At 43.7% G+C, this 23,102-nt stretch overlaps 1 protein-coding gene across 1 annotated transcript in view; it reads left to right on the top strand.

Annotated features, from left to right (window-relative positions):
• The first annotated feature begins 1,644 nt into the window (after nt 1-1,644).
• Nucleotides 1,645-23,102, top strand: part of rbl2 (retinoblastoma-like 2 (p130)) — a 28,307-nt gene continuing 6,849 nt past the window's right edge. The window contains exons 1-13 of the mRNA XM_064929387.1: nt 1,645-1,779; nt 2,781-2,911; nt 3,340-3,540; nt 3,909-3,973; nt 4,734-4,862; nt 8,447-8,607; nt 8,768-8,832; nt 8,916-9,069; nt 9,173-9,336; nt 12,307-12,520; nt 12,777-12,914; nt 18,831-18,995; nt 19,183-19,279. Coding sequence (XP_064785459.1) covers nt 1,738-1,779; nt 2,781-2,911; nt 3,340-3,540; nt 3,909-3,973; nt 4,734-4,862; nt 8,447-8,607; nt 8,768-8,832; nt 8,916-9,069; nt 9,173-9,336; nt 12,307-12,520; nt 12,777-12,914; nt 18,831-18,995; nt 19,183-19,279 — 1,726 coding nt within the window. The 5' untranslated portion in view covers nt 1,645-1,737. The remainder of the gene's footprint in view (nt 1,780-2,780; nt 2,912-3,339; nt 3,541-3,908; nt 3,974-4,733; nt 4,863-8,446; nt 8,608-8,767; nt 8,833-8,915; nt 9,070-9,172; nt 9,337-12,306; nt 12,521-12,776; nt 12,915-18,830; nt 18,996-19,182; nt 19,280-23,102) is intronic.

The raw sequence follows: 23,102 nt of genomic DNA, 5'->3' as shown, positions 1-23,102 counted from the left end.
TTATTTAAGCAATGGCTTTTTTTCTGGCCACTCCTCCGTAAAGCCCAGCTCTGTGGAGTGTATGTCTTAAAGTGGTCCTATGGACAGATATTCCAATCTCCACTGTGTAACTTTGCAGCTCCTTCAGGGTTATCTTTGGTCTCCTTGTTGCCTCTGATTAATGCCCTCCTTGCCTGGTCCATGAGTTTTTGTGGGCGGCCTTCTCTTGGCAGGTTTGCTGTGGTGCCATATGCTTTCGATTTTGTAATAATGGATTTAATGGTGCTCCGTGGGATGTTCAACATTTCGGATATTTTTTTTATAACCCAACCCTGATCTTTACTTCTCCACAACTTTGTCCCTGACCTGTTTGGAGAGCTCCTTGGTCTTCATGGTGCCACTTGCTTGGTGGTTCCCCTTGCTTAGTGGTGTTGCAGACTCTGGGGCCTTTCAGAACAGGTGTATATATATATATATATATATATATACTGAGATCATGTGACAGATCATGTGACACTTTATTAATCTAATTATGTGACTTCTGAAGGTAATTGGTTGCACCAGATCTTATTTAGGGGCTTCATAGCAAAGGGGGTGAATACATATGCATGCACCATTTTTCCATTATTTTTGTATTATTATTATTATTTTTTCACTTCTCCAAATAAAATCCATTGAAATTACAGGTTGTAATGGAACAAAATAGGAAAAAACGTCAAGGGGGATGACTACTTTTGCAAGGCACTGTACCCCAAAAAACAACTTAAGTAATACATATTTTTACTTAAGTACTTTTTTATTTGCCTCCTTTTGAATGGTATTGTATTTCCAAGCCACTGTAATGCACTTTTGATTACATCTTCATCAGCGCTCCTTGACGGTACATTGAGTAGAATGCTCAGTTGGTCATCTGTCCAAAACGAATGTTCAAAAAACCATTGTGATGATACACGTAACCCATGAATTCTGAGCGTTATATGAAAATAATGTAAGCTCATTGTATAATTTCAATCTGCATATAGCTGCAAGTAGCCCAACCGTCCGCCTGATGGCACTATTACTGCAGATGACAAGCGCTGTAAAACGAATAATAGCGACATCTGGCGGCCTATTGGGCTAAAATGCAAGTTGTTGTTACATAGTTGCTACCAAGTTTCCTGCACAGCACTTGAAAGTTGACTGGCAGGCACGTGGGTGGTGGTTGCTACAAAGTTACACCCTATAGTGGCCAGAATGGGAAATTTGTCAAAACATCCATCTAAAAAGGAAAGTATCAAAGTTATCAGATGTATTTTAGTATGTAGTGGCTGGCATACGTTGTTGATCGTCGAATGTTGAGTATAAACACCCGAACGCATTTTTTGTGGGAGGAAACCTCCTGTACGCATGATGTTGCATTCACCAAACATACCATCCAAAATGTGACGTTGTACTGTACGCTAGCATTTGGCGTAGTCTTCTACGCACGATAGTAGCTTTCACTCAAATGACATTTAAATGGCTACACTGTACAGCACTGTATATCTGTGCTCAAAATGTACGAATAGTAACATTGTTTCCATGTACTTTGTAACAAACCGCGCTTGAGTCGACTCTGCTTTGCAACCTCATTGTTATTTGTACACGAATCTATTTGCCCCGACGTTTTTGACACACATTTGAAATGAACGAGGAGGAAGACTTTTTGCAGAAAATAAGGCTGGGGTTTGAAGAACTCTGTCGAGCTTTGAATATGGACGTGGAGGCGAGCAACGAAGCATGGAGGAGTTACGAAAGCATAAGAAAAAATACACATTAGAGGTATGCCTAATTATGTCTGTTGAATTGTATATTATACAGTATATTATAATTGTTCCTATTTTGGCAACCGGTTTAGCAGTAGTTCACGTGTAGTCTGCCTCGCCTCTACCTTATATGACACATATGTTAAGTCGTGACATTTTCTATTTAAAGACGCAGCTTCTAATATTTTTTTGTAGATTTGCATAAATATATCATAAAACGGCATTATTGCTAATATTTGTCTATGGAAAGGGGAGGAGTTTTCCGGTGTTGGTCAGGTTTGGAGGCGGACCAATCTCAGGGTCGAGAATAGGACTAGGTTAGGACTAACACTGAGTATGATCAAACGTTTAACACAATTCGGTTTTTATCCTATTATGTTGTTGATATGTTCTATAATATATTGTTATAATATAGTCCGCAACCTCTAAATTCAAATGACAGTGTACAGTACAGTGAAATGCTTAACTTGCGAGCTCATTCTCTGCAATGCAGAATAAAGGTAATAATATAGCTCAGAAGAAAAAAACACATGAAATAGGAGATAAGAAATACATGAGGATGCAGTTATATAACGGTCAGTGGCAGTACCATTAATAGAATCTGCAGGGGTACTGGGGTGATTGAGGTAGGTATGAACATGTGAAGTGTGATAAAAGTGACTAGTAGTAGCAGTATAAATACCAATGGCAATAATGATAATCATGATAATTGAACAGGGGTAGAAAGTGGCTGGTAGCAGGATAATTACTAATCGTAATAATCACCACAGCAGCGAATGGTAATAGTAGTCATTATAATCACTATGTGTATATATATATTTGTATACATCTTAAAGGTTTATTTTGGTTGCATAAGGTAATATGAAGAAAATAAGAAACCCCTTGAGGGGAGAATTTCCAACATGACAACTCTAGTCCCTGGCCCCATCAGCTCTGACTTACTATTGAGAGGGAACCCTGTGACAGAACAATCATTGAACCTCTCTCACACTCTCGTTCACGCATACACACACACAGGGCAGTGACCTACACTGGCTGGCCTGTGCCATCTATGTGGCCTGTAGAACACCAGTACCAACAGTGGCTAAGGGTACTGCAGAGGGAAACTACGTCTCCCTGACCCGAATACTCCGCTGTTCAGAACAAAGGTACGTACGCCCATGCACTTATCTAAATGGTCTGGTTTGCCAAATTCAGATTAAGCGAAATCCTCAACAAAACAGTGTGTTTAATGGAGATTACACACTGAATGTGCCTCTTAATCCAGGACTAAGCTTATTCTGTGTCCAGGAAACTGGCCCTAAAGGTATCCCACATCATACAGTACACAATTTACTGTAGGACCCAAATCCTCATCCAAATTCATCATCGACTTTCATACATGTCGATATGGTATCTTGGCCAGATCTTAGATTCTTGTTCCAGCCTGATTCTTTGTGCAATAAATTATGTATTAATGTTTAAAAATGCTGAACAAATGACCACACATCAACTAATCATATCTGTTTGTTTAAAGAACAGTAAAATACAGTACTGATGGAATTAGCCAAACAGTTGCCCTGTTCTTTGATTCCAGCCTCATTGAGTTCTTCAACAAGATAAAGAAATGGCAGGATATGGCCAGTCTTCCTCAGGACTTCCGCCAGAGCACGGAGAAGCTGGAGAGAAATTTCACAGTTTCCGCCGTCATCTTCAAGAAATACGTCCCCATCTTCAAAGCCATCTTTAAGGCGCCCTCGGATGAACCGCCCAGAGTCCACAGGAGCCACAAACAGAGGTGAGTCAGTTGTTGATACTGTAGATAGATATGAACTTCTGATGCTTTACTATTTTATACTGTAGTTTGGCCACTCTTGAAAAAGCCAAGGGGTTTCTTTCCTGGTGTCAGCCTGATCACGCAATATCTCTGATCAATGTGGTCAGTCTGCTTGACCAGGCTTAAGCATTCTGATTAAATTTATGTATGGATTTATTCTGATTAAACTTATGTATGGATTTATTCTGATTTAATTTATGTATGGACTTATTCAGATTAAATTTATGTATGGACTTATTCTGATTAAATTTATGTATGGACTTATTCTGATTTAATTTATGTATGGATTTATTCTGATTAAACTTATGTATGGACTTATTCTGATGTAGACGCCATCCCTGCACCGTTGCTGAAGTCTTCAACTTCTGCTGGATTCTGTTTGTCCACGCTAAAGGTGAGTATGTCTGTTTTGTTCATTGTAAAATAGAGGAAAAGAGGGGAGGACAGAGGGAAAGGGCTAGGGCTCAGTGGGGTACTTTGAAGGAGAAAAGGCGGGTTTGATTGTATTTGAAGTGTTCGCTGCTTGGTTACAGTCAAAGTATAAGTCAGTGACATGGGCTAGGTACTCTACACTGGGCATGCCAAGGCCTGCACTGATGTCTTGACATCAGCAGGAGACCAGGTGCAAAGGCAAATACTGTAGATGTGTCCTTTTATATCTCTTTAATCACTAATAATAACACACAAACACACACAGTCAGATCCTTCAGGGTGTATCCATTATCTTGGCAACATATTGCATTGGGGCAGGTCAGGACTTGCCTGTGTCACAGCCTGGATTTAGCACTGCCAGCAGGCACATGTGTTTATAATAGTTGGCAATACGACAGAGCAGCCTATTTAGCTTGGAAGCCAGTGATTGCTACATTCAGATAGATACATTTGCGGTGACATTTTGGTACGCTAATTGCAGTGAGCAAAATCAACGTTTGAGGCTACCAGCACTACTCTGCAGTCAATACAAGACCTCAATCCTTCAGATGAATTCTATTCTACAAGCTTTATTGGAATGACCAGATCATTGAGGGGGATTCCATTGTCCGTTGTGTCAAAGCGTATTTTGGTCTTTAGAAAAGCACAATAAAATCCTATGTATTATTATGTCTCCTACATTTCTCTGACTTGTCGCTTCTCTTTCTCTCTCTCTCTGCCAGGAAACTTCCCTATGATCAGTGATGACCTAGTGAATTCGTACCATCTCCTTCTGTGTGCTCTGGACCTGGTCTTCTCCAACGCCCTGCTCTGTAATACCAGGAAGGAGCTGCTCAACCCCAACTTCAAAGGTGCACTCCCAGCCCACGCCTATATCCCCTCCATAGGCCTACATCCCCTCCGTAGGCCTATATCCCCTCCGTCGGCCTGTATCCCCACCGTAGGCCTACATCCCCTTCAGAGGTCCGCATCCCCCTCATAGGCCTATATCCCCTCCATAGGCTTATATCCCCTTTGAGGACCTATATCCCCTTCGTAGGCCTATATCCCCTCCATAGGCTTATATCCCCTTTGAGGACCTATATCCCCTTCATAGGCCTATATCCCCTCCGTAAGCCTATATCCATTTCGTAGGCCTATATCCCCTTTGTTGGCCTATATCCCCTCCGTAGGCTTATATCCCCTTCATAGGCCTATATCCCCTTCGTAGGCTTATATCCCCTTCATAGGCCTATATCCCCTCCGTAGGCTTATATCCCCTTCATAGGCCTATATCCCCTCCGTAGGCTTATATCCCCTTCATAGGCCTATATCCCCTTCGTAGGCCTATATCCCCTTCGTTGGCCTATATCCCCTTCATAGGCCTATATCCCCTCCGTAGGCTTATATCCCCTTCATAGGCCTATATCCCAGCAATGCAGAGAGAATGTTTTTTGAAACAGTAGAAAAAAATAGAGGAATAAAAAATACACAAGGAATAAATACACATTGAGTAAGAACTTCGCTATTTACACGGGGTACCAGTACCGTGGCAATGTGCAGGGGTACAAGGTAATTGAGGTAGATATGTACATGCAGTGCATTCAGAAAGTATTCAGACCTCTTTACTTTTTTCACATTTTGTTACGTTTCAGCCTTATTGTAACATTTTATGAAATTGTTCCCCCCATAATGACAAAGTAAAAACAGGTTTTTGGAAATGTTGGAAAATGTATGAAAAATTAAAACGGAAATATGACATTTACATAAGTATTTGGGGAGTTTCTCCCATTCTTTGGAGATTCTCTCAAACTCTGTAAGGTTGGATGGGGAGCGTCGCTGCACAGCTATTTTCAGGTCTCTCCAAAGATGTTTGATCAGGTTCAAGTCAGGGCTCTGGCCGCGCCACTCAAGGACATTCAGAGACTTGTCCTGAAGCCACTCCTGCGTTGTCTTGGCTGTGTGCTTAGGGTCGTTGTCCTGTTGGAAGGTGAACCTTCGCCATAGTCTGAGGTGCTAAGCGCTCTGGAGCAGGTTTTAATCAAGGATCTCTCTTTACTTTGCTTCATTTATCTTTCCCTTGATCCTGACTAGTCTCCCAGTTCCTGCCACCACCATGATGCTGCCACCACCATGCTTCACCATAGGGTTGGTGCCAGGTTTCCTCCAGACGTGACACTGGGCATTCAGGCCAAAGAGTTCAATCTTGGTTTCATCAGACCAGGGAATATTGTTTCTCATGGCCTGATAGTCTTTAGGTGCCTTTAGGCTAACTCCAAGTGGACTGTCCTGTGTCTTTTACTGAGGAGTGGCTTCCATCTGGCTACTCTACCATAAAGGCCTGATTGGAGGAGTGCTGCAGAGATGGTTGTCACTTTGGAAGGTTCTCCCATCTCCACAGAGGAACTCAGGAGCTCTGTCAGATTAACCGTTGGGTTTTTGGTCACCTCCCTGACCAAGGCTCATCTCCCCCGATTGCTCAGTTTGGCTGGGTGCCTTGGTGGTTCCAAACTTCTTCCATCTAAGAATGATGGAAACCACTGTGTTCTTGGGGACCTTCAATGCTGCAGACATTTTTTGGTGGACTTCCCCAGATCTGTGCCTTGACACAATCCTGTTACGGTGCTCTACGGACAATTCCTTCGACCTTATGGCTTGGTTTTTGCTCTGACATGCACTGTCAACTGTGGGACCTTATATAGACAAGTGTGTGCCTTTGCAAATCATGCCCAATCAATTGAATTTACCACAGTTGGAGAAACATCTCAAGGATGAGCATTGGAAACAGGATGCACCTGATCTCAATTTCGAGTCTCATAGCAAAGGGTCTGAATACTTTTGTAAATAAGTTATTTCAGTTTTTATTTTTAATGTATTTGCTAAAATTTCTAAAAACCTCTTTTCACTTTGTCATTATGGGTTATTGTGTGTAGATTTATGAGGTTTTATTTGTATTATTTTTTATTTTTTGAATAAGGCTGTAACGTAACAAAATGTGGTAAACGGGAATTGGTCTGAATGCTTTCCAAATGCACTGAAGGTAGGGATAAAGTGATTAGGCAACGGGATAGATAATAAACAGGAAATGCAGCATATGTGATGAGTCAAATTTTTGTGAAAAACAGGATCAATGCAGATACTCCATGAAGCTATTGGTTAACTATTTAACTAACTATTTAGCAGTCTTGTTGAGTCTTTGACAATTTTTAGGGCCTTCCTCTGACATGCCTGGTGTAGAGGTCCTGGGTGGCAGGGATCTTGGCCCCAGTGATGTACTGGGCCGTACACACTAGAGGTCGACCGATTTATGATTTTTCAACGACGATACCGATTATTGGAGGACCAAAAAAGTCAATACTGATTAATCGGATGATTTCTATATATATATTTGTAATAATGACAATTACAACAATACTGAATGAACACTTTTATTTCTCTCTAAACCATTTGTATTTCATATACCTTTGACTATTGGATGTTCTTATAGGCACTATACTATTGCCGGCCTAATCTCGGGAGTTGATAGGCTTGAAGTCATAAACAGCGCTGTGCTTCAAGCATTGCGAAGAGCTGTTGGCAAACACAGGAAAGTGCTGTTTAAATGAATGCTTACGAGCCTGCTGCTGCCTTCCACCGCTCAGTCAGACTGCTCTATCAAATCATAGACTTAATTATAATATAATAACACACAGAAATACGAGCCTTAGGTCATTAATATGGTCAAATCCGGAAACTATAATTTAGAAAACAAAACGTTTATTCTTTCAGTGAAATACGGAACCGTTCCATATTTTATCAAATGTGTGGCAACCCTAAGTCTAAATATTCCTGTTACATTGCACAACCTTCAATGTTATGTCAAAATTATGTAAAATTCTGGCAAATTAATTACGGTCTTTGTTAGTAAGAAATGGTCTTCACACAGTTTGCAACAAGCCAGGTAGCCCAAACTGCTGCATAAACCCTGACGCGAATGCGATTTTGTTAAATCATCAACCGTTTGGCAAAGTAGGTTGTGATTCTATGATACATTAACAGTCACCACATTGATTATATGCAACGCAGGACAAGCTAGTTAAACTAGTAATATCATCAACCATGTGTAGTTAACTAGTAATTATGTTAAGATTGATTGTTTTTTATTAGATAAGTTTAATTCTAGCCAGCAACTTACCTTGGCTCCTTGCTGCACTCGTGTAACAGGTGGTCAGCCTGCAATGCAGTCTCCTCATGGATTGCAATGTAATCGGCGTCCAAAAATGCAGATTTCCGATTGTTATAAAAACTTGAAATCGGCCCTAATTAATCGGCCATACCGACCTCTAGTATACACTACCCTGTGTACGTAGAGTATGTTAAATCTATGTTACGCTTGTGTATACAAATATGCATAGTTTCTGAAATACCTTATCACGCATCTAATGCAGGAAGCTATTATGTCTCCTCTGATCCACAGGCCTTCCTGAGGACTTCAGCAGTAAGGACTACAAGCCCACTGCAGGGCCTTACTGCTTCATAGAGCAGCTGTGTGAACTGCATGATGGCCTGGTGCTGGAGGCCAAAGGGGTGAAGGAACACTTCTGGAAACCCTTCATCAGTAGGCTCTTCCATAAGAAGGTTAGGCAAACACACACACACACACACACATGGGCCACACAGACACACATACAGATGCACTCAAACACAGGCACGTACACACACACACACACATACACACACACGCCTCAGTCCTACTTGTATGCTCTGCCTCATCTTGGATATTCTGTGTCCTCAACAGATTCTCAAAGGGAAAGAAGAGAGCTTGACTGGCTTCTTAGATCCTATGAATTTTGGAGACAGTTCGTATGTGTCAATCCTATAAGACTATATTGATAGTCTTTTGAGTGACATTACTCATATATTTGTGTATACATTTGTTTGTATAGTGTGTCCATAGGCCGTGTGTATGAGGAGCATGTTCTGGCCACTGGAGGTCTGGATGATAGGATCTTTTTGGGAGAGGGCACCCCAGGCCTCTGTCTCTGTGAGGGAGCGGAGAACCAGGACGCCTCAGCATACAGACTCTACAACTGTCAGACTGTAAGACACACACACACACACATCCGTTACTTGTGTCTTTGAGTCTGAATTCAATCATATGTACAGTAATCCCTGTGTTATGTCTCCTGTGTGTGCACTGTAGGTCTTAGTCCCGAAGGTGTCCACTTCCTTTACGGGTCGTAATTATGTCCAGGACAACAGTCTGTGTATGCCGGTCTCTACTGCCATGCAGAGTGTTGGTCGACTACACAGCCTGCTCACTGGACTGAAGCGCGGCCCCAGCCGGAGACTCACAGACTTACTGAGGTATTGCACACCATACAAATAATACATTTACAGAGTGGCTACGGATACGGAGTTTCTCTATCACAATTTTCCCAGGCAAAAATGACTGATATTTCTGCGCATGAGCAGGATTGTTTTTTATTTAGCTGAGTGCCCACTCCGCTGCTAATGTCGCTGCTGTGCTGAGTGCTGCGCTGCCTCTCCCCTTTCCTTCATCGCCTTTGTCTGGTCGCTGGTGTAGCCTACAAACGTCATGTTGTACCCAAAACTGTTCTCACTATTGCATTCCCTGTCTCAGTAAGCAAAAGCTCCATTTCATGTTCCTTTTTCAGGATGGGGTAGGCTACATGCAGCTATTTACATGTTTTACACAAAATACATTATCGACATGTTCATATAAACTTTGTTGTCAGTATTGCAAACATAAGCACGACACAAACAGGCAGTCTGGCGATTTCATGATCTTCTAAGCTGCTGAGTTACATGCAGCCACAGTTGAAGCCAGACGTTTAGATACACTTAGGTTGGAGTCATTAAAACTTGTTTTTCAACCACTCCACAAATTTCTTGTTAACAAACTATAGTTTTGGCAAGTAGGTTAGGACATCTACTTTGTGCATGACACAAGTAATTTTTCCAACAATTGTTTACAGACAGATTATTTCACTTGTAATTCACTGTATCACAATTCCAGTGGGTCAGAAGTTTACATACACTATGTTGACTGTGCCTTTAAACAGCTTGGAAAATTCCCGAAAATGATGTCATGGCTTTAGAAGCTTCTGATAGGCTAATTGACATAATTTGAGTCAATTTGAGGTGTACCTGTGGATGTATTTCAAGGCCTACCTTCAAACTCAGTGCCTCTTTGCTTGACATCATGGAGAAATCAAAATAAATCAGCAATGACCTCAGAAAAAAAATGTGTAGACCTCCACAAGTCTGGTTCATCCTTGGGAGCAATTTTCAAATGCCTGAAGGTACCACGTTTATCTGTACAAACAATAGTACGCAAGCATAAACACCATGGGACCACACAGCCATCATGCCACTCAGGAACGAGACGCGTTCTGTCTCCTCGAGATGAACGTACTTTGGTGCGAAAAGTGCAAATCAATCCCAGACAACAGCAAAGGACCTTGTGAAGATGCTGGAGGAAACAGGTACAAAATTATCTATATCCACAGTAAAACAAGTCCTATATCGACTTAACCTGAAAGGCTGCTCCGCAAGGAAGAAGCCACTGCTTCAAAACCGCCATAAAAAAGCCAGACTACGGATTGGAGCTGCACATGGGGACAAAGATCGTACTTTTTGGAGAAATGTCCTCTGGTCTGATGAAACAAAAATAGAACTGTCTGGCCATATTGACCATCATTGTGTTTGGAGGAAAAAGGGGGAGGCTTTCAAGCTGAAGATCACCATCCCAACCGTGAAGCACGGGGGTGGCAGCATCATATTGTGGGGGTGCTTTGCTGCAGGAGGGATTGGTGCACTTCACAAAATAGATGGCATCATGAAGATGGAAAATGATGTGGATATATTGAAGCAATATCTCAGTCAGGAAGTTAATGCTTGGTCGCAAATGGGTCTTCCAAATGGACAATGACCCCAAGCATACTTCCAAAGTTGTGGCAAAATGGCTTAAGGACAACAAAGTCAAGGTAATGGAGTGGCCATCACAAAGCCCTGACCTCAATCCCATAGACAATTTGTGGGAAGAACTGAAAAAGTGTGTGGGAGCAAGGAGGCCTACAAACCTGACTCCGTTACACCAGCTCTGTCAGGAGGAATGGGCCAAAATTCACCCAACGTATTTTGGGAAGCTTGTGGAAGGCTACTCAAAATGTTTGACCCAAATTAAAGAATTTAAAGGCAATGCTACCAAATACTAATTGAGTGTATGTAACACTCTGACCCACTGGGAATGTGATGAAATAAATAAAAGCTGAAATAAATAATCTATTATTATTCTGACATTTCACATTCTTAAAATAAAGTGGTGATCCTAACTGACTTAAGACAGGGAATTTTTACTAGGATTAAATGTCAGGAATTGTGAATAACTGAGTTTAAATGTATTTGGCAAAGGTGTATGTAAACTACCGACTTCAACTGTATATCTGCATATACGGCCTGTGGCATAGCTATGGCACAGGGCGATACAAAACGAACTCGCCCATGTTTACCAGTCCGGATACATCCTCGGCTGCTTAGAATGTTCGGCTGCCCAGAAGTGGAAGGCAGCAAGACACAGACATGCAGTCTAAACAGCGATTGAATGTTCTCTTTTTTTTCAGGAACTACGATATAACAGCAGGGATGTTGTAACAGCTTGGGTGTTGTAAAAGCAGTGGTGTAATAGCAGCACTGGTGTTGTAACAGCAGTGGTGTAGTAACAGCACTGGTGTTGTAACAGCAGTGGTGTCGTAACAGCACTGGTGTAGTAACAGCATTGGTGTAGTAACAGCAGTGGTGTAGTAACAGCACTGGTGTAGTAACAGCATTGGTGTAGTAACAGCAGTGGTGTTGTAACAGCAGTGGTGTAGTAACAGCACTGGTGTTGTAACAGCAGTGGTGTTGTAACAGCATTGGTGTAGTAACAGCAGTGGTGTTGTAACAGCAGTGGTGTAGTAACAGCACTGGTGTAGTAACAGCACTGGTGTCGTAACAGCATTGGTGTAGTAACAGCATTGGTGTAGTAACAGCAGTGGTGTTGTAACAGCATTGGTGTAGTAACAGCAGTGGTGTTGTAACAGCAGTGGTGTAGTAACAGCAGTGGTGTAGTAACAGCAGTGGTGTTGTAACAGCAGTGGTGTAATTTGTAAGTCGCTCTGGATAAGAGCGTCTGCTAAATGACTTAAATGTAAATGTAATGTAAATGTGTAGTAACAGCAGTGGTGTCGTAACAGCAGTGGTGTCGTAACAGCAGTGGTGTTGTAACAGCAGTGGTGTAGTAAGAGTACATTTATCTGTGTTGTCTTGTGTCAGGTCGTGTGCCAGAGACCCTAGTGAGGTCATCTCCACTAGGCTGAAGGACATGTGTCAGCTCTTCTGCCAGCACTATGAGGGCAACTGGGAAGAGAACGCAGGACTGGGGAAAGACATCGCAGTGTACTTCTGCCTGGCAGAGGCGCTCTACTATAAAACCCTGGAGGCCATCATTGACCAGGAGAAGAAGAGACTGGGCAACTTGGATCTCTCTGTGAGTCTCACCTGCCCCGCTAGTTTAACTCAGTTTGCTGTAACTAGCTAGAAATTTCACAGAGGTTTCCCATTGACGTCAAAGCATGATTTATGGAAAGGTCCAAGTTACGCTCTTGTGTTTTTGATTCACACGTGTTTAAATTGATCCATATGTTGAGATATTGCATGTTATGACACCTCTGACACCGTTGTCCCTGCCAGTCTTGCTTGTAAAATATGAACAATCAACCCTGTGTTCTGGTGTCTGTCCTTAGTGTATTCTGGAACAGGATGTGTTCCAGCGCTCTCTGCTGGCCTGCTGTCTGGAGATTGTCATCTTCTCCTACCGACCCCCAGGGGACTTCCCACGAATCATACACATTTTCCAGCTCCCTGCATACCACTTTTATAAGGTACATACTTGTACTTATATCTGTATTTGTACTTTATATTTTTATTTTATTTCACCTTTATTTAACCAGGTAGACTAGTTGAGAACAAGTTCTCATTTGCAACTGTGACCTGGCCAAGATAAAGGATAGCAATTCGACACATACAACAACACAGAGATACACATGGAATAAACAAAACATACAGTCAATAATACAGTAGAAAAAAATAAAACAAAAAGTCTATATACAGTGAGTGCAAATGAGGTAAGATAAGGGAGGTAAGGCAATAACTAGGCCATGGTGGTGATGTAATTACAATATAGCAACTAAACACTGGAATGGTAGATGTGCAAAAGATGAATGTGCAAGTAGAGATACTGGGGTGTGAAGGAGCAAGATAAATAAATAAATACAGTATGGGGATGAGGTAGATAGATGGGCTGTTTACAGGTGGGCTATGTAAAGGTGCATTGATCTGTGAGCTGCTGTGACAGCTTGTGCTTAAAGCTAGTGAGGGAGATATGAGTCTCCAGCTTCAGTGATTTTTGCAGTTCGTTCCAGTCATTGGCAAAAGAGAACTGGAAGGAAAGGCGACCAAAGGAGGAATTGGCTTTGGGGGTGACCAGTGAGATATACCTGCTGGAGCGTGTGATACGAGTGGGTGCTGCTATGGTGACCAGTGAGCTGAGATAAGGCGGGGCTTTACCTAGCAGAGACTTGTAGATAACCTGTAGCCAGTGGGTTTGGCGATGAGTATGAAAGCCAACCAACGAGAGCGTACAGGTCGCAGTGGTGGGTAGTGTATGGGGCTTTGGTGACAAAACGGATCGCACTGTGATAGACTGCATCCAATTTGTTGAGTAGAGTGTTGGAGGCTATTTTATAGATGATATCGCCGAAGTCGAGGATCGGTAGGATGGTCAGTTTTACGAGGGCATGTTTGGCAGCATGTGTGAAGGATGCTTTGTTGCGATATAGGAAGCCGATTCTAGATTTACTTTTGGATTGGAGATGCTTAATGTGAGTCTGGAAGGAGAGTTTACAGTCTAACCAGACACCTAGGTATTTCTAGTTGTCCACGTATTCTAAGTCAGAGCCGTCCAGTGTAGAGGTCGACCAATTAATCGGAATGGCCGATTTCAAGTTTTCATAACAATCGGAAATCGATTTTTTGGGCCGCCGATTTGCTGAATTTTTTATTTGATTTTTTTATACCTTTATTTAACAAGGCAAGTCAGTTTAAGAACACATTCTTACTTTCAATGACGGCCTAGGAACGGTGGGTTTAACTGCCTCGTTCAGGGGCAGAACGACAGATTTTCACCTTGTCAGCTCGGAGGATCCAAACTTGCACCCTTACAGTTAACTAGTCCAACGCAATAACGACCTGCCTCTCTCTCGATGCACTCCACAAGGAGACTGACTGCCTGTTACGCGAATGCAGTAAGCCAAGGTAAGTTGCTAGCTAGCATTAAACTTATCTTATAAAAAACAATCAATCATAATCACTAGTTAACTACACATGTTTGATGATATGACTAGGTATTATCTAGCGTGTCCTGCGTTGCATATAATCTGACTGAGCATACAGGTATCTAAGTATCTGACTGAGCGGTGGTAGGCAGAAGCAGGCGCGTAAACATTCATTCAAACAGCACTTTCGTGCTTTTTGTCAACAGCTCTTCGTTGTGCGTCATGCATTGCGCTGTTTATGACTTCAAGCCTATCAACTCGGCAGGGTAGCCTAGTGGTTAGAGAGTTGGACTAGCTGTTATCTGGTTATCTGGCGGAGCTATCTATCTATAATTTCTCCGGACATTTTTTAGCATTTTTTGAACATGGCGTCAATGTAAACGGAGATTTATGGATATAAATTGCATATTATTGAAAAAAACATAAATGTACTGTGTAACATGTCCTATTACTGTCATCTGATGACGATTTTCAAAAGGTTAGTGAATTATTTTTCTTTTAATCCTGCCTTTGTGATTGTGTCTTTTGCTTGACAAAATGGCTACATATTGTATGTGTCTTAGTGGTGGTTTGATATACATATGTGCTATGTTTTCGCCGTAAAACATTTTAGAAATCTGACTCGCTGGGTAGATGAACAAGGTGTTTATCTTTCATTTGAGCTATTAGACTTGTTAATGTGTGGAGGTTAAATATTTCTAAGAATATTTTTGAGTTGAGCTTGGGGGGGGGGGGTGCCCTTGGGGAACGTGTACCGTGATGTCGTTAACACAATGTCCAAAGAGGGGCCAGAAGTATACAGAATGGTGTCGTCTGCGTAGAGGTGGATCAGAGAATCACCAGCAGCAAGAGTGGCATCATTGATGTATACAGAGAAAAGAGTCGGACCGAGAATTGAACCCTGTGGCACCCCCATAGAGACTGCCAGAGGTCCGGACAACAGGCCCTCCGACTTGACACAATGAACTCTATCAGAGAAGTAGTTGGTAAACCAGGCGAGGCAAACGTTTGAGAAACCAAGGCTGTCGAGTCTGCCAATAAGAATGTGGTGATCGACAGATTCGAAAGCCTTGGACATGTTGATGAATATGGCTGCACAGTAATGTCTCTTATTGATGGCGGTTATGATATTGTTTAGGACCTTAAGCATGGCTGAGGTGCACCCATGACCAGCCCTGAAACCAGATAGCATAGCGGAGAAGGTACGGTGGGATTCAAAATGGTCAGTAATCTGTTAGTTAACTTGGTTTCGAAGACCTTAGAAAGACAGGGTAAGATAGATATAGGTCTGTAGCAGTTTGGGTCTAGAGTGTCACCCCCTTTGAAGAGGGGGATGACTGCAGCAGCTTTCCAATTTTTGGGAATCTCAGATGATACAAAAGAGAGTTTGAACAGACTAGTAATAGGGGTTGCAACAATTTCGGCAGATAATTTTAGAAAGAGAGGGTCCAGATTGTCTAGCCTGGCTAATTTGTAGGGTTCCAGATTTTGCAGCTCTTTCAGAACATCAGCTATCTGGATTTGGGTGAAGGAGAAACGTTGGGGGCTTGGGCGGGTTTCTGTGGAGGGTGCCGGGCAGTTGACCGGGGTAGGGGGAGCCAGGTGGAAAGCATGGCCAGCCGTGGAGAAATGCTTATTGAAATTCTCAATTATAGTGGATTTATCGGTGGTAACAGTGTTTCCTAGCCCCAGAGGAGTGGGCACCTGGGAGGAGGTGCTCTTATTCTCCATCGACTTTACAGTGTCCCAGAACTTTTTGAGTTGTACAACAGGATGCAAATTTATGTTTGAAAAAGCTATCCTTAGCTTTCCTAACTGCCTGTATATACTTGTTACTAACTTCCCTGAAAGGTTGCATATCACGGGGGCTATTCGATGCTAATGCAGAACGCCACAGGATGTTTTTGTGCTGGTCAAGGGCAGACAGGTCTGGAGTGAACCAAGGACTATTTCTAGTTCTATATTTTTGGAATGGATCATGCTTATTGGGGCAGCAGGGTAGCCTAGTGGTTAGGGTGTTGGACTAGTAACCAGAAGGTTGCAAGTTCAAACTCCCGAGCTGACAAGGTACAAATCTGTCGTTCTGCCCCTGAACAGCCATCATTGAAAATAAGAATTTGATCTTAACTGACTTGCCTGGTTAAATAAAGGTAAACAATTAAAAAAATTAACTGGTGAGGAAGGCACTTTAAAATAATAACCAGGCATCCTCTACTGACGGGATGAGGTCAATGTCATTCCAGGATACCCCGGCCAGGTCGATTAGAAAGGCCTGCTCGCAGAAGTGTTTTAGGGAGCGTTTGACAAAAATAGATGAGGGGTGGTCGTTTGGTCGCAGACACATTACGGATGCAGGCAGTGATCGCTGAGATCTTGATTGAAAACAGCAGAGGTGTATTTGGAGGGCGAGTTAGTTAGGATGATATCTATGAGGGTGCCCATGTTTATGGATTTGGGGTTGTATCTGGTAGGTTCATTGATAATTGGTGTGAGATTGAGGGCATCAAGCTTAGATTGTAGGATGGCCGGGGAGGTCTATAGCAAGCAGCAACGGTGAGAGACTTGTATCTGGAAAGGTGAATTTTTAGAAGTAGAAGCTCGAATTGTTTGGGTACAGACCTGGATAGTAAGACCGAACTCTGCAGGCTATCTTTGCAGTAGATTGCCACACCGCCCCCTTTGGCAGTTCTATCTTGGTGGAAAATATTATAGTTAGGGATGGAGATTTCAGGGTTTTTGGTGGTTTTCCAGAGTCAGGATTCGGACACGGCTAAGACATCCAGGTTGGCAGAGTGTGCTAAAGCAGTGAGTAAAACAAACTTAGGGAGTAGGCTTCTAATGTTAATAACATGCATGAAACCAAGGCTTTTACGGTTAAAGAAGTCAACAAATGAGAGAACCTGAGGAGTGGGAGTGGAGCTAGGCACTGCAGGACCTGGATTAACCTCTACATCACCAGAGGAACAGAGGAGAAGTAGGATAAGGGTACGGCTAAAGACTACACAAACTGACCGTCTAGCACGTTCAGAACAGAGAGTAAAAGGAGCAGGTTTCTGGGCACGAAAGCATAGATTCAAGGCATAGTGTAAAGACAAAGGTAAGGTAGGATGTGAGTACATTGGAGGTTAACTTAGGCATTGAGTAATGATGAGAGAGATATAGTCTCTAGAGACGTTTAAACCAGGTGATGTCATCGCATATATAGGAGGTTGAACAACATGGTTGGTTAAGGCATATTGAGCAGGGCTAGAGGCTCTACAGTGAAATAAGACAGTAATCACTAACCAGGAAAGTATATGGACGAGGCATATTGATATTATAGAGAGGCATGCATAGCCAAGTGATCATATGGGTCCAGTGAGTGGTTGGGCTGGCTGGGGACACGGCGATTCAGACAGTTAGCAGGCCGGGGCTAACAAGCTAGCATTTAGTAGGACGGGGCTAACAAGCTAGCAGTTAGCAGACCGAGGCTAGCAGACCGGGGCTAGCAAGCTAGCAGTTAGTAGACCATGGCTAGTAAGTTAGCAGAAGGTCCTTTGGGGGACGTCACGATGGAGGTAAGTCTATTTTTTCCTCCTTGTGCGGTGACGTCGATGGACCAGTCGTAGATTAGTAGGGTTCCAAGTAGCTCTAGATAGCTAGCAGGCCACGGTTAGCAGAATGGGCCTTCAGCGGACGTCGCGCCTAAGGGGCCTGTTGGAATCTTTGGGCATATTATGTCGGTATTCCAGTCGTAGAGGATTGGCGGGGTTCCGTGCCCCGTACCGGCAGTAGAAGGGGTCTGGATATTGTAGCCCAGGAGTGGGTTTCGGTGGTAGCTCAGGAGCCCTAGCCGGGCTAGCTTCAGGCTAATTGGTGCTTGCTCCGGGATGGAAACGCTAGCCAGGAGTAGCCACCCGGGATTGTGGTTAGCTAGTTGCGAAGATCCAGGTGAAAAGGTTCAGAGTTTGCGGTAGGAATCCGGGGATATGGAGAGAAAAATAGATCCGTTATGCTGTTTTTTGAGTCACGTTGTACGAACTGGCTAGAGCTTTCCGAGCTAAAGGTTAGCTGATGACCGCTAGCAGTGGTTTGCTGACTGATAGCTGGTAGCTAGTTAGCTGGCTAGCTTCAGTTGAGGGATTCCAGATCCAAAGTAAATAGAAATACTTTAGAAAAAAAACAGATCCACGCCAGATCCTCACCCATTGGGTAAGGCGGGTTGCAGGAGAGTATTTAGAAGTTGAGGTTTAGGAAAATATTTTTAAAAGATATGCAAAGAAAATATGTATAAAGATATATACAAGGGACACGACAGGACAAAGACGTCTGCTACGCCATCTTGGATTCATCACACATACTGTATGTGTTGACTGTTCTAGTTACGAGTAATTGATTAGACTGTATGTAACCCCTGTCTGAGTGCTTCCATGTGTTTATGGATATATGTGTGCATGCATATCATATCTGTGTAATGTATCTCAGGTGATCGAGGTGCTGGTGCGGGTGGAGCAGGGTCTGTTCAGGAAGGTGGTGAAGCATCTGAACCAGGTGGAGGAGCAGGTTCTGGAGAGCCTGGCCTGGAGGGGGGGATCCCCGCTGTGGGACAGCGTCAGGGGGGCCAAGAACCAACCACCATCCTGCCAGGAGGTAAGACATCCACAGTATCCCTCCCAATCCCTCATCACTTTAACAGACAGGAAAATGATGCCAAGTCTCACTTCTCACCCACATGCTGAATCATGTGAACCCAAAGGAATACTGAATTCAATGTCTTGAAAAAGATGGACTGGACTGACATTAGTACTTAATAATCATTTTTCTCATTGATGTTCAGGTGATGCCACCACAGCATCTGGAGGATGGGGACGGAGCCACCCCTCTCACCCCCAGCAACCATGGCACTGACCTGGGCGCCAACCGTGGTGGGAAAGGTTAGTCAGTTCGCTTTCTATTCAGAAAGTCAGTTTGTCATTTAGCTCAAAATCAAATCAAATCGTATTGGTCACATACACATGGTTAGCAAATGTTAATGCGAGTGCAGCAAAATTCTTGTGCTTCTAGTTCCGACAATGCAGTAGTAAAAAGTAATCGAACAATTTCCCAACAACTACCTAATACACACAAATCTACAGGGGTGAATGAGAATATGTACATAAACTCTGCAAAAAAAGTAACGTCCTCTCACTGTCAACTGCGTTTATTTTCAGCAAATTTAACATAAGTATTGTGTAAGTATTTGTATGAACATAACAAGATTCAACAACTGGACAACACCCTGTCGTTGATGATTTAAGTCATTTAGCAGACGTTCTTATCCAGAGCGACTTACAAATTGGTGAATTCACCTTCTGACATCCAGTGGAACAGCCACTTTACAATAGTGCATCTAAATCATTAAGGGGGGGTGAGAAGGATTACTTATCCTATCCTAGGTATTCCTTGAAGAGGTGGGGTTTCAGGTGTCTCCGGAAGGTGGTGATTGACTCCGCTGTCCTGGCGTCGTGAGGGAGTTTGTTCCACCATTGGGGGCCAGAGCAGCGAACAGTTTTGACTGGGCTGAGCGGGAACTGTACTTCCTCAATGGTAGGGAGGCGAGCAGGCCAGAGGTGGATGAACGCAGTGCCCTTGCTTGGGTGTAGGGCCTGATCAGAGCCTGGAGGTACTGCGGTGCCGTTCCCCTCACAGCTCCGTAGGCAAGCACCATGGTCTTGTAGCGGATGCGAGCTTCAACTGGAAGCCAGTGGAGAGAGCGGAGGAGCGGGGTGACGTGAGAGAACTTGGGAAGGTTGAACACCAGACGGGCTGCGGCGTTCTGGATGAGTTGTAGGGGTTTAATGGCACAGGCAGGGAGCCCAGCCAACAGCGAGTTGCAGTAATCCAGACGGGAGATGACAAGTGCCTGGATTAGGACCTGCGCCGCTTCCTGTGTGAGGCAGGGTCGTACTCTGCGGATGTTGTAGAGCATGAACCTACAGGAACGGGCCACCGCCATGATGTTGGTTGAGAACGACAGGGTCTGCCACTGCGAGGATGATCAGCTGTCCATCCTGTCTCCCTATAGCGCTGTTTTAGGCGTGTCACAGTACAGACATTGCAATTTATTGCCCAGGCCACATCTGCAGTCCTCGTGCCCCCTTGCAGCATGCCTAAGGCACGTTCATGCAGATCAGCAGGGACCCTGGGCATCTTTCTTTTGGTGTTTTTCAGAGTCAGTAGAAAGGCCTCTTTAGTGTCCTATGTTTTCATAACTGTGACCGTAATTGCCTACCTTCTGTAAGATGTTAGTGTCTTAACAACCGTTCCACAGGTGCATGTTCATTAATTGTTTATGGTTCATTGAACAAGCATGGGAAACAGTGTTTAACCTCGCCAACAGCCAGTGAAAGTGCAGGGCTCCAAATTCAAAAAGGCTTCTCGGCGAAAGCAGAACATATCATTATGTTAGGTCAGCAACAAGTCACTGAAAGCCTTCAGCCATTTTCCAACCAAAGAGAGGTGTCACAAAAAGCAGAAATATAGATAGAACAACTGATTTGCCTCAGCCTAGTCCACTTGTTATTCGACACACTTCCACAATAGAAGCCTCAAACAACTTTCTAAAGACTGTTGACATCTGCCTTAAGCCTTGGGAAGTGCAATCTGGCCACATAGACACAGCACATTGCATAGGCAATCACTTAAATGAAACCACAAACCTCAGATTTCCCACTTCCTGGTTGGATTTGTCTCAGGTTTTTGCCTGCATGAGTTCTGTTATACTCACAGACATCATTCAAACAGTTTTAGAAACTTCAGTGTGTTTTCTATCCAATACTACTAATAATATGCATATATTAGCATCTGGGACAGAGTAGCATGCAGTTTACTCTGGGCACCTTATTCATCCAAGCTACTCAATACTGTCTCCCTGTTACCAAGAAGTTAAACCCTTTACAATGAAGATCTGTAAAGTTATTTTGATTCTTACGAATTATCTTTGAAAGACAGGGTCCTGAAAAAGGGACGTTTCTTTTTTTGCTGAATTTATAAATATATGGTTGAGCCATGGCCAAGCAGCAAAGGCAAGGTGCAATAGATGGTATAAAATACAGTATATTCATGTGATATGAGTAATGTAAGATATGTAAACATTATTAAAGTGGCATTATTTAAGTGGCATTGTTTAAAGTGACGAGTGATGCATTTATTAGTGCCCAGTGATTGGGTCTCAATGTAGGCAGCAGCCACTCTGAGTTAGTGATTGCTGTTTAGCAGTCTGATGGCCTTGACTTTTTCAGTCTCTTGGTCCCACCTATACAGTATAGGACGCACCTATAGTGACATTGCCTTCTGGATGGAAGCGGGGTGAACAGGCAGTGGCTCGGGTGGTTGATGTCCTTGATTATCTTTTTGGCCTTCCTGTGACATCGGGTGCTGTAGGTGTCATGGAGGGCAGGTAGTTTGCCTCCGGTGATGTTTTGTGCAGACCAAACCACCCTCTGGAGAGCTTTGCAGTTGAAGGCAGTGCGGTTGCCGTACCAGGCTGTGATACAGCCCGACAGGATGCTCTCAATTGGGTGACAAGCCAAATTTCTTCAGCCTCCTGAGGTTGAAGAGGCGCTGTTGCATCTTCTCCACCATGCTGTCTGTATGGGTGGACCATTTCAGTTTGTTCGTGATGTGTACGCTGAGGAACTTAAAACTTTACACCTTCTCCACTGCTGTCCCTTCTATATGAGTAGAGGGTGCTCCCTCTGCTGTATCCTGAAGTCCACGTTCATCTTCTTTGTTTTGTTGACGTTGAGTGAGAGGTTGTTTTCCTGACACCACACTCCGGGGGCCCTCACCTCCTCCCTGTAGGCTGTCTCATCGTTGTTGGTAATCAAGCCCACTACTGTTGTGTCGTCTGCAAACATGATGATTGAGTCGGAGGCTTGCATGGCCACGCAGTCATGGGTGAACAGGGAGTACAGGAGGGGGCTGAGCACGCACCCTTGTGGGACCCCAGTGTTGAGGGTCAGCGAAGTGGAGTGGTTGTTCCCTACCTTCACCACCTGGGGCGGCCCGTCAGAAAGTCCAGGACCCAATTGCATAGGGTAGGGTTGAGTCCCAGGGCCTCCAGCTTGATGATGAGCTTGGAGGGTACTGAGCTCTAGTCAATGTACATCATTCTTACAAAGGTATTCCTCTTGTCTTGTCCAGGTGTGCAGTGTGCATTGTAATGGCGATTGCATTGTCTCTGGACCTGTTGGGGAGTAATGCAAACTGAAGTGGGTTTAGGGTGGCCGGTAAGGTGGAGGTGAGATGATCCTTGACTAGTCTCTCAAAGCACTTCATGATGACAGAAGTGAGTGCTTGTCATTTAGTTCAGTTATCTTGGCCTTCTTGGGTACAGGAACAATGGTGGCCATCTTGAAGCATGTGGGGACAGCAGCCTGGGATAGGGAGCTTTTGAATATGTCTGTAAACACACTAGCCAGCTGGTCTGCGTGTGCTCTGAGGACGCGGCTAGGGATGCCGTCTGGGTCGGCAGCCTTGCGAGGGTTAACACATTTAAATATTTTACTCACGTCGGCCACAGAGAAAGAGAGGGGGGGGCGCAGTCCTTGTTAGTGGGCCGTGACGATGGCACTGTATTATCCTCAAAGCGGCAAAGAAAGTGTTTAGTATGTCTGGAAGCGTGGCTGGTTTTCTTTTTGTAGTCCGTGATTTCCTGTAGACCCTGCCACATATGTCTCGTGTCTGAGCCGTTGAATTGCAACTTCACTTTGTCTC

Source organism: Oncorhynchus masou, chromosome 22 (genome assembly GCF_036934945.1).
Source record: "Oncorhynchus masou masou isolate Uvic2021 chromosome 22, UVic_Omas_1.1, whole genome shotgun sequence".
NCBI lineage: Eukaryota > Metazoa > Chordata > Actinopteri > Salmoniformes > Salmonidae > Oncorhynchus > Oncorhynchus masou.
The sequence above is the reverse complement of the archived record's forward strand: the minus strand, read 5'-3'. Positions and strand labels throughout refer to the sequence as shown.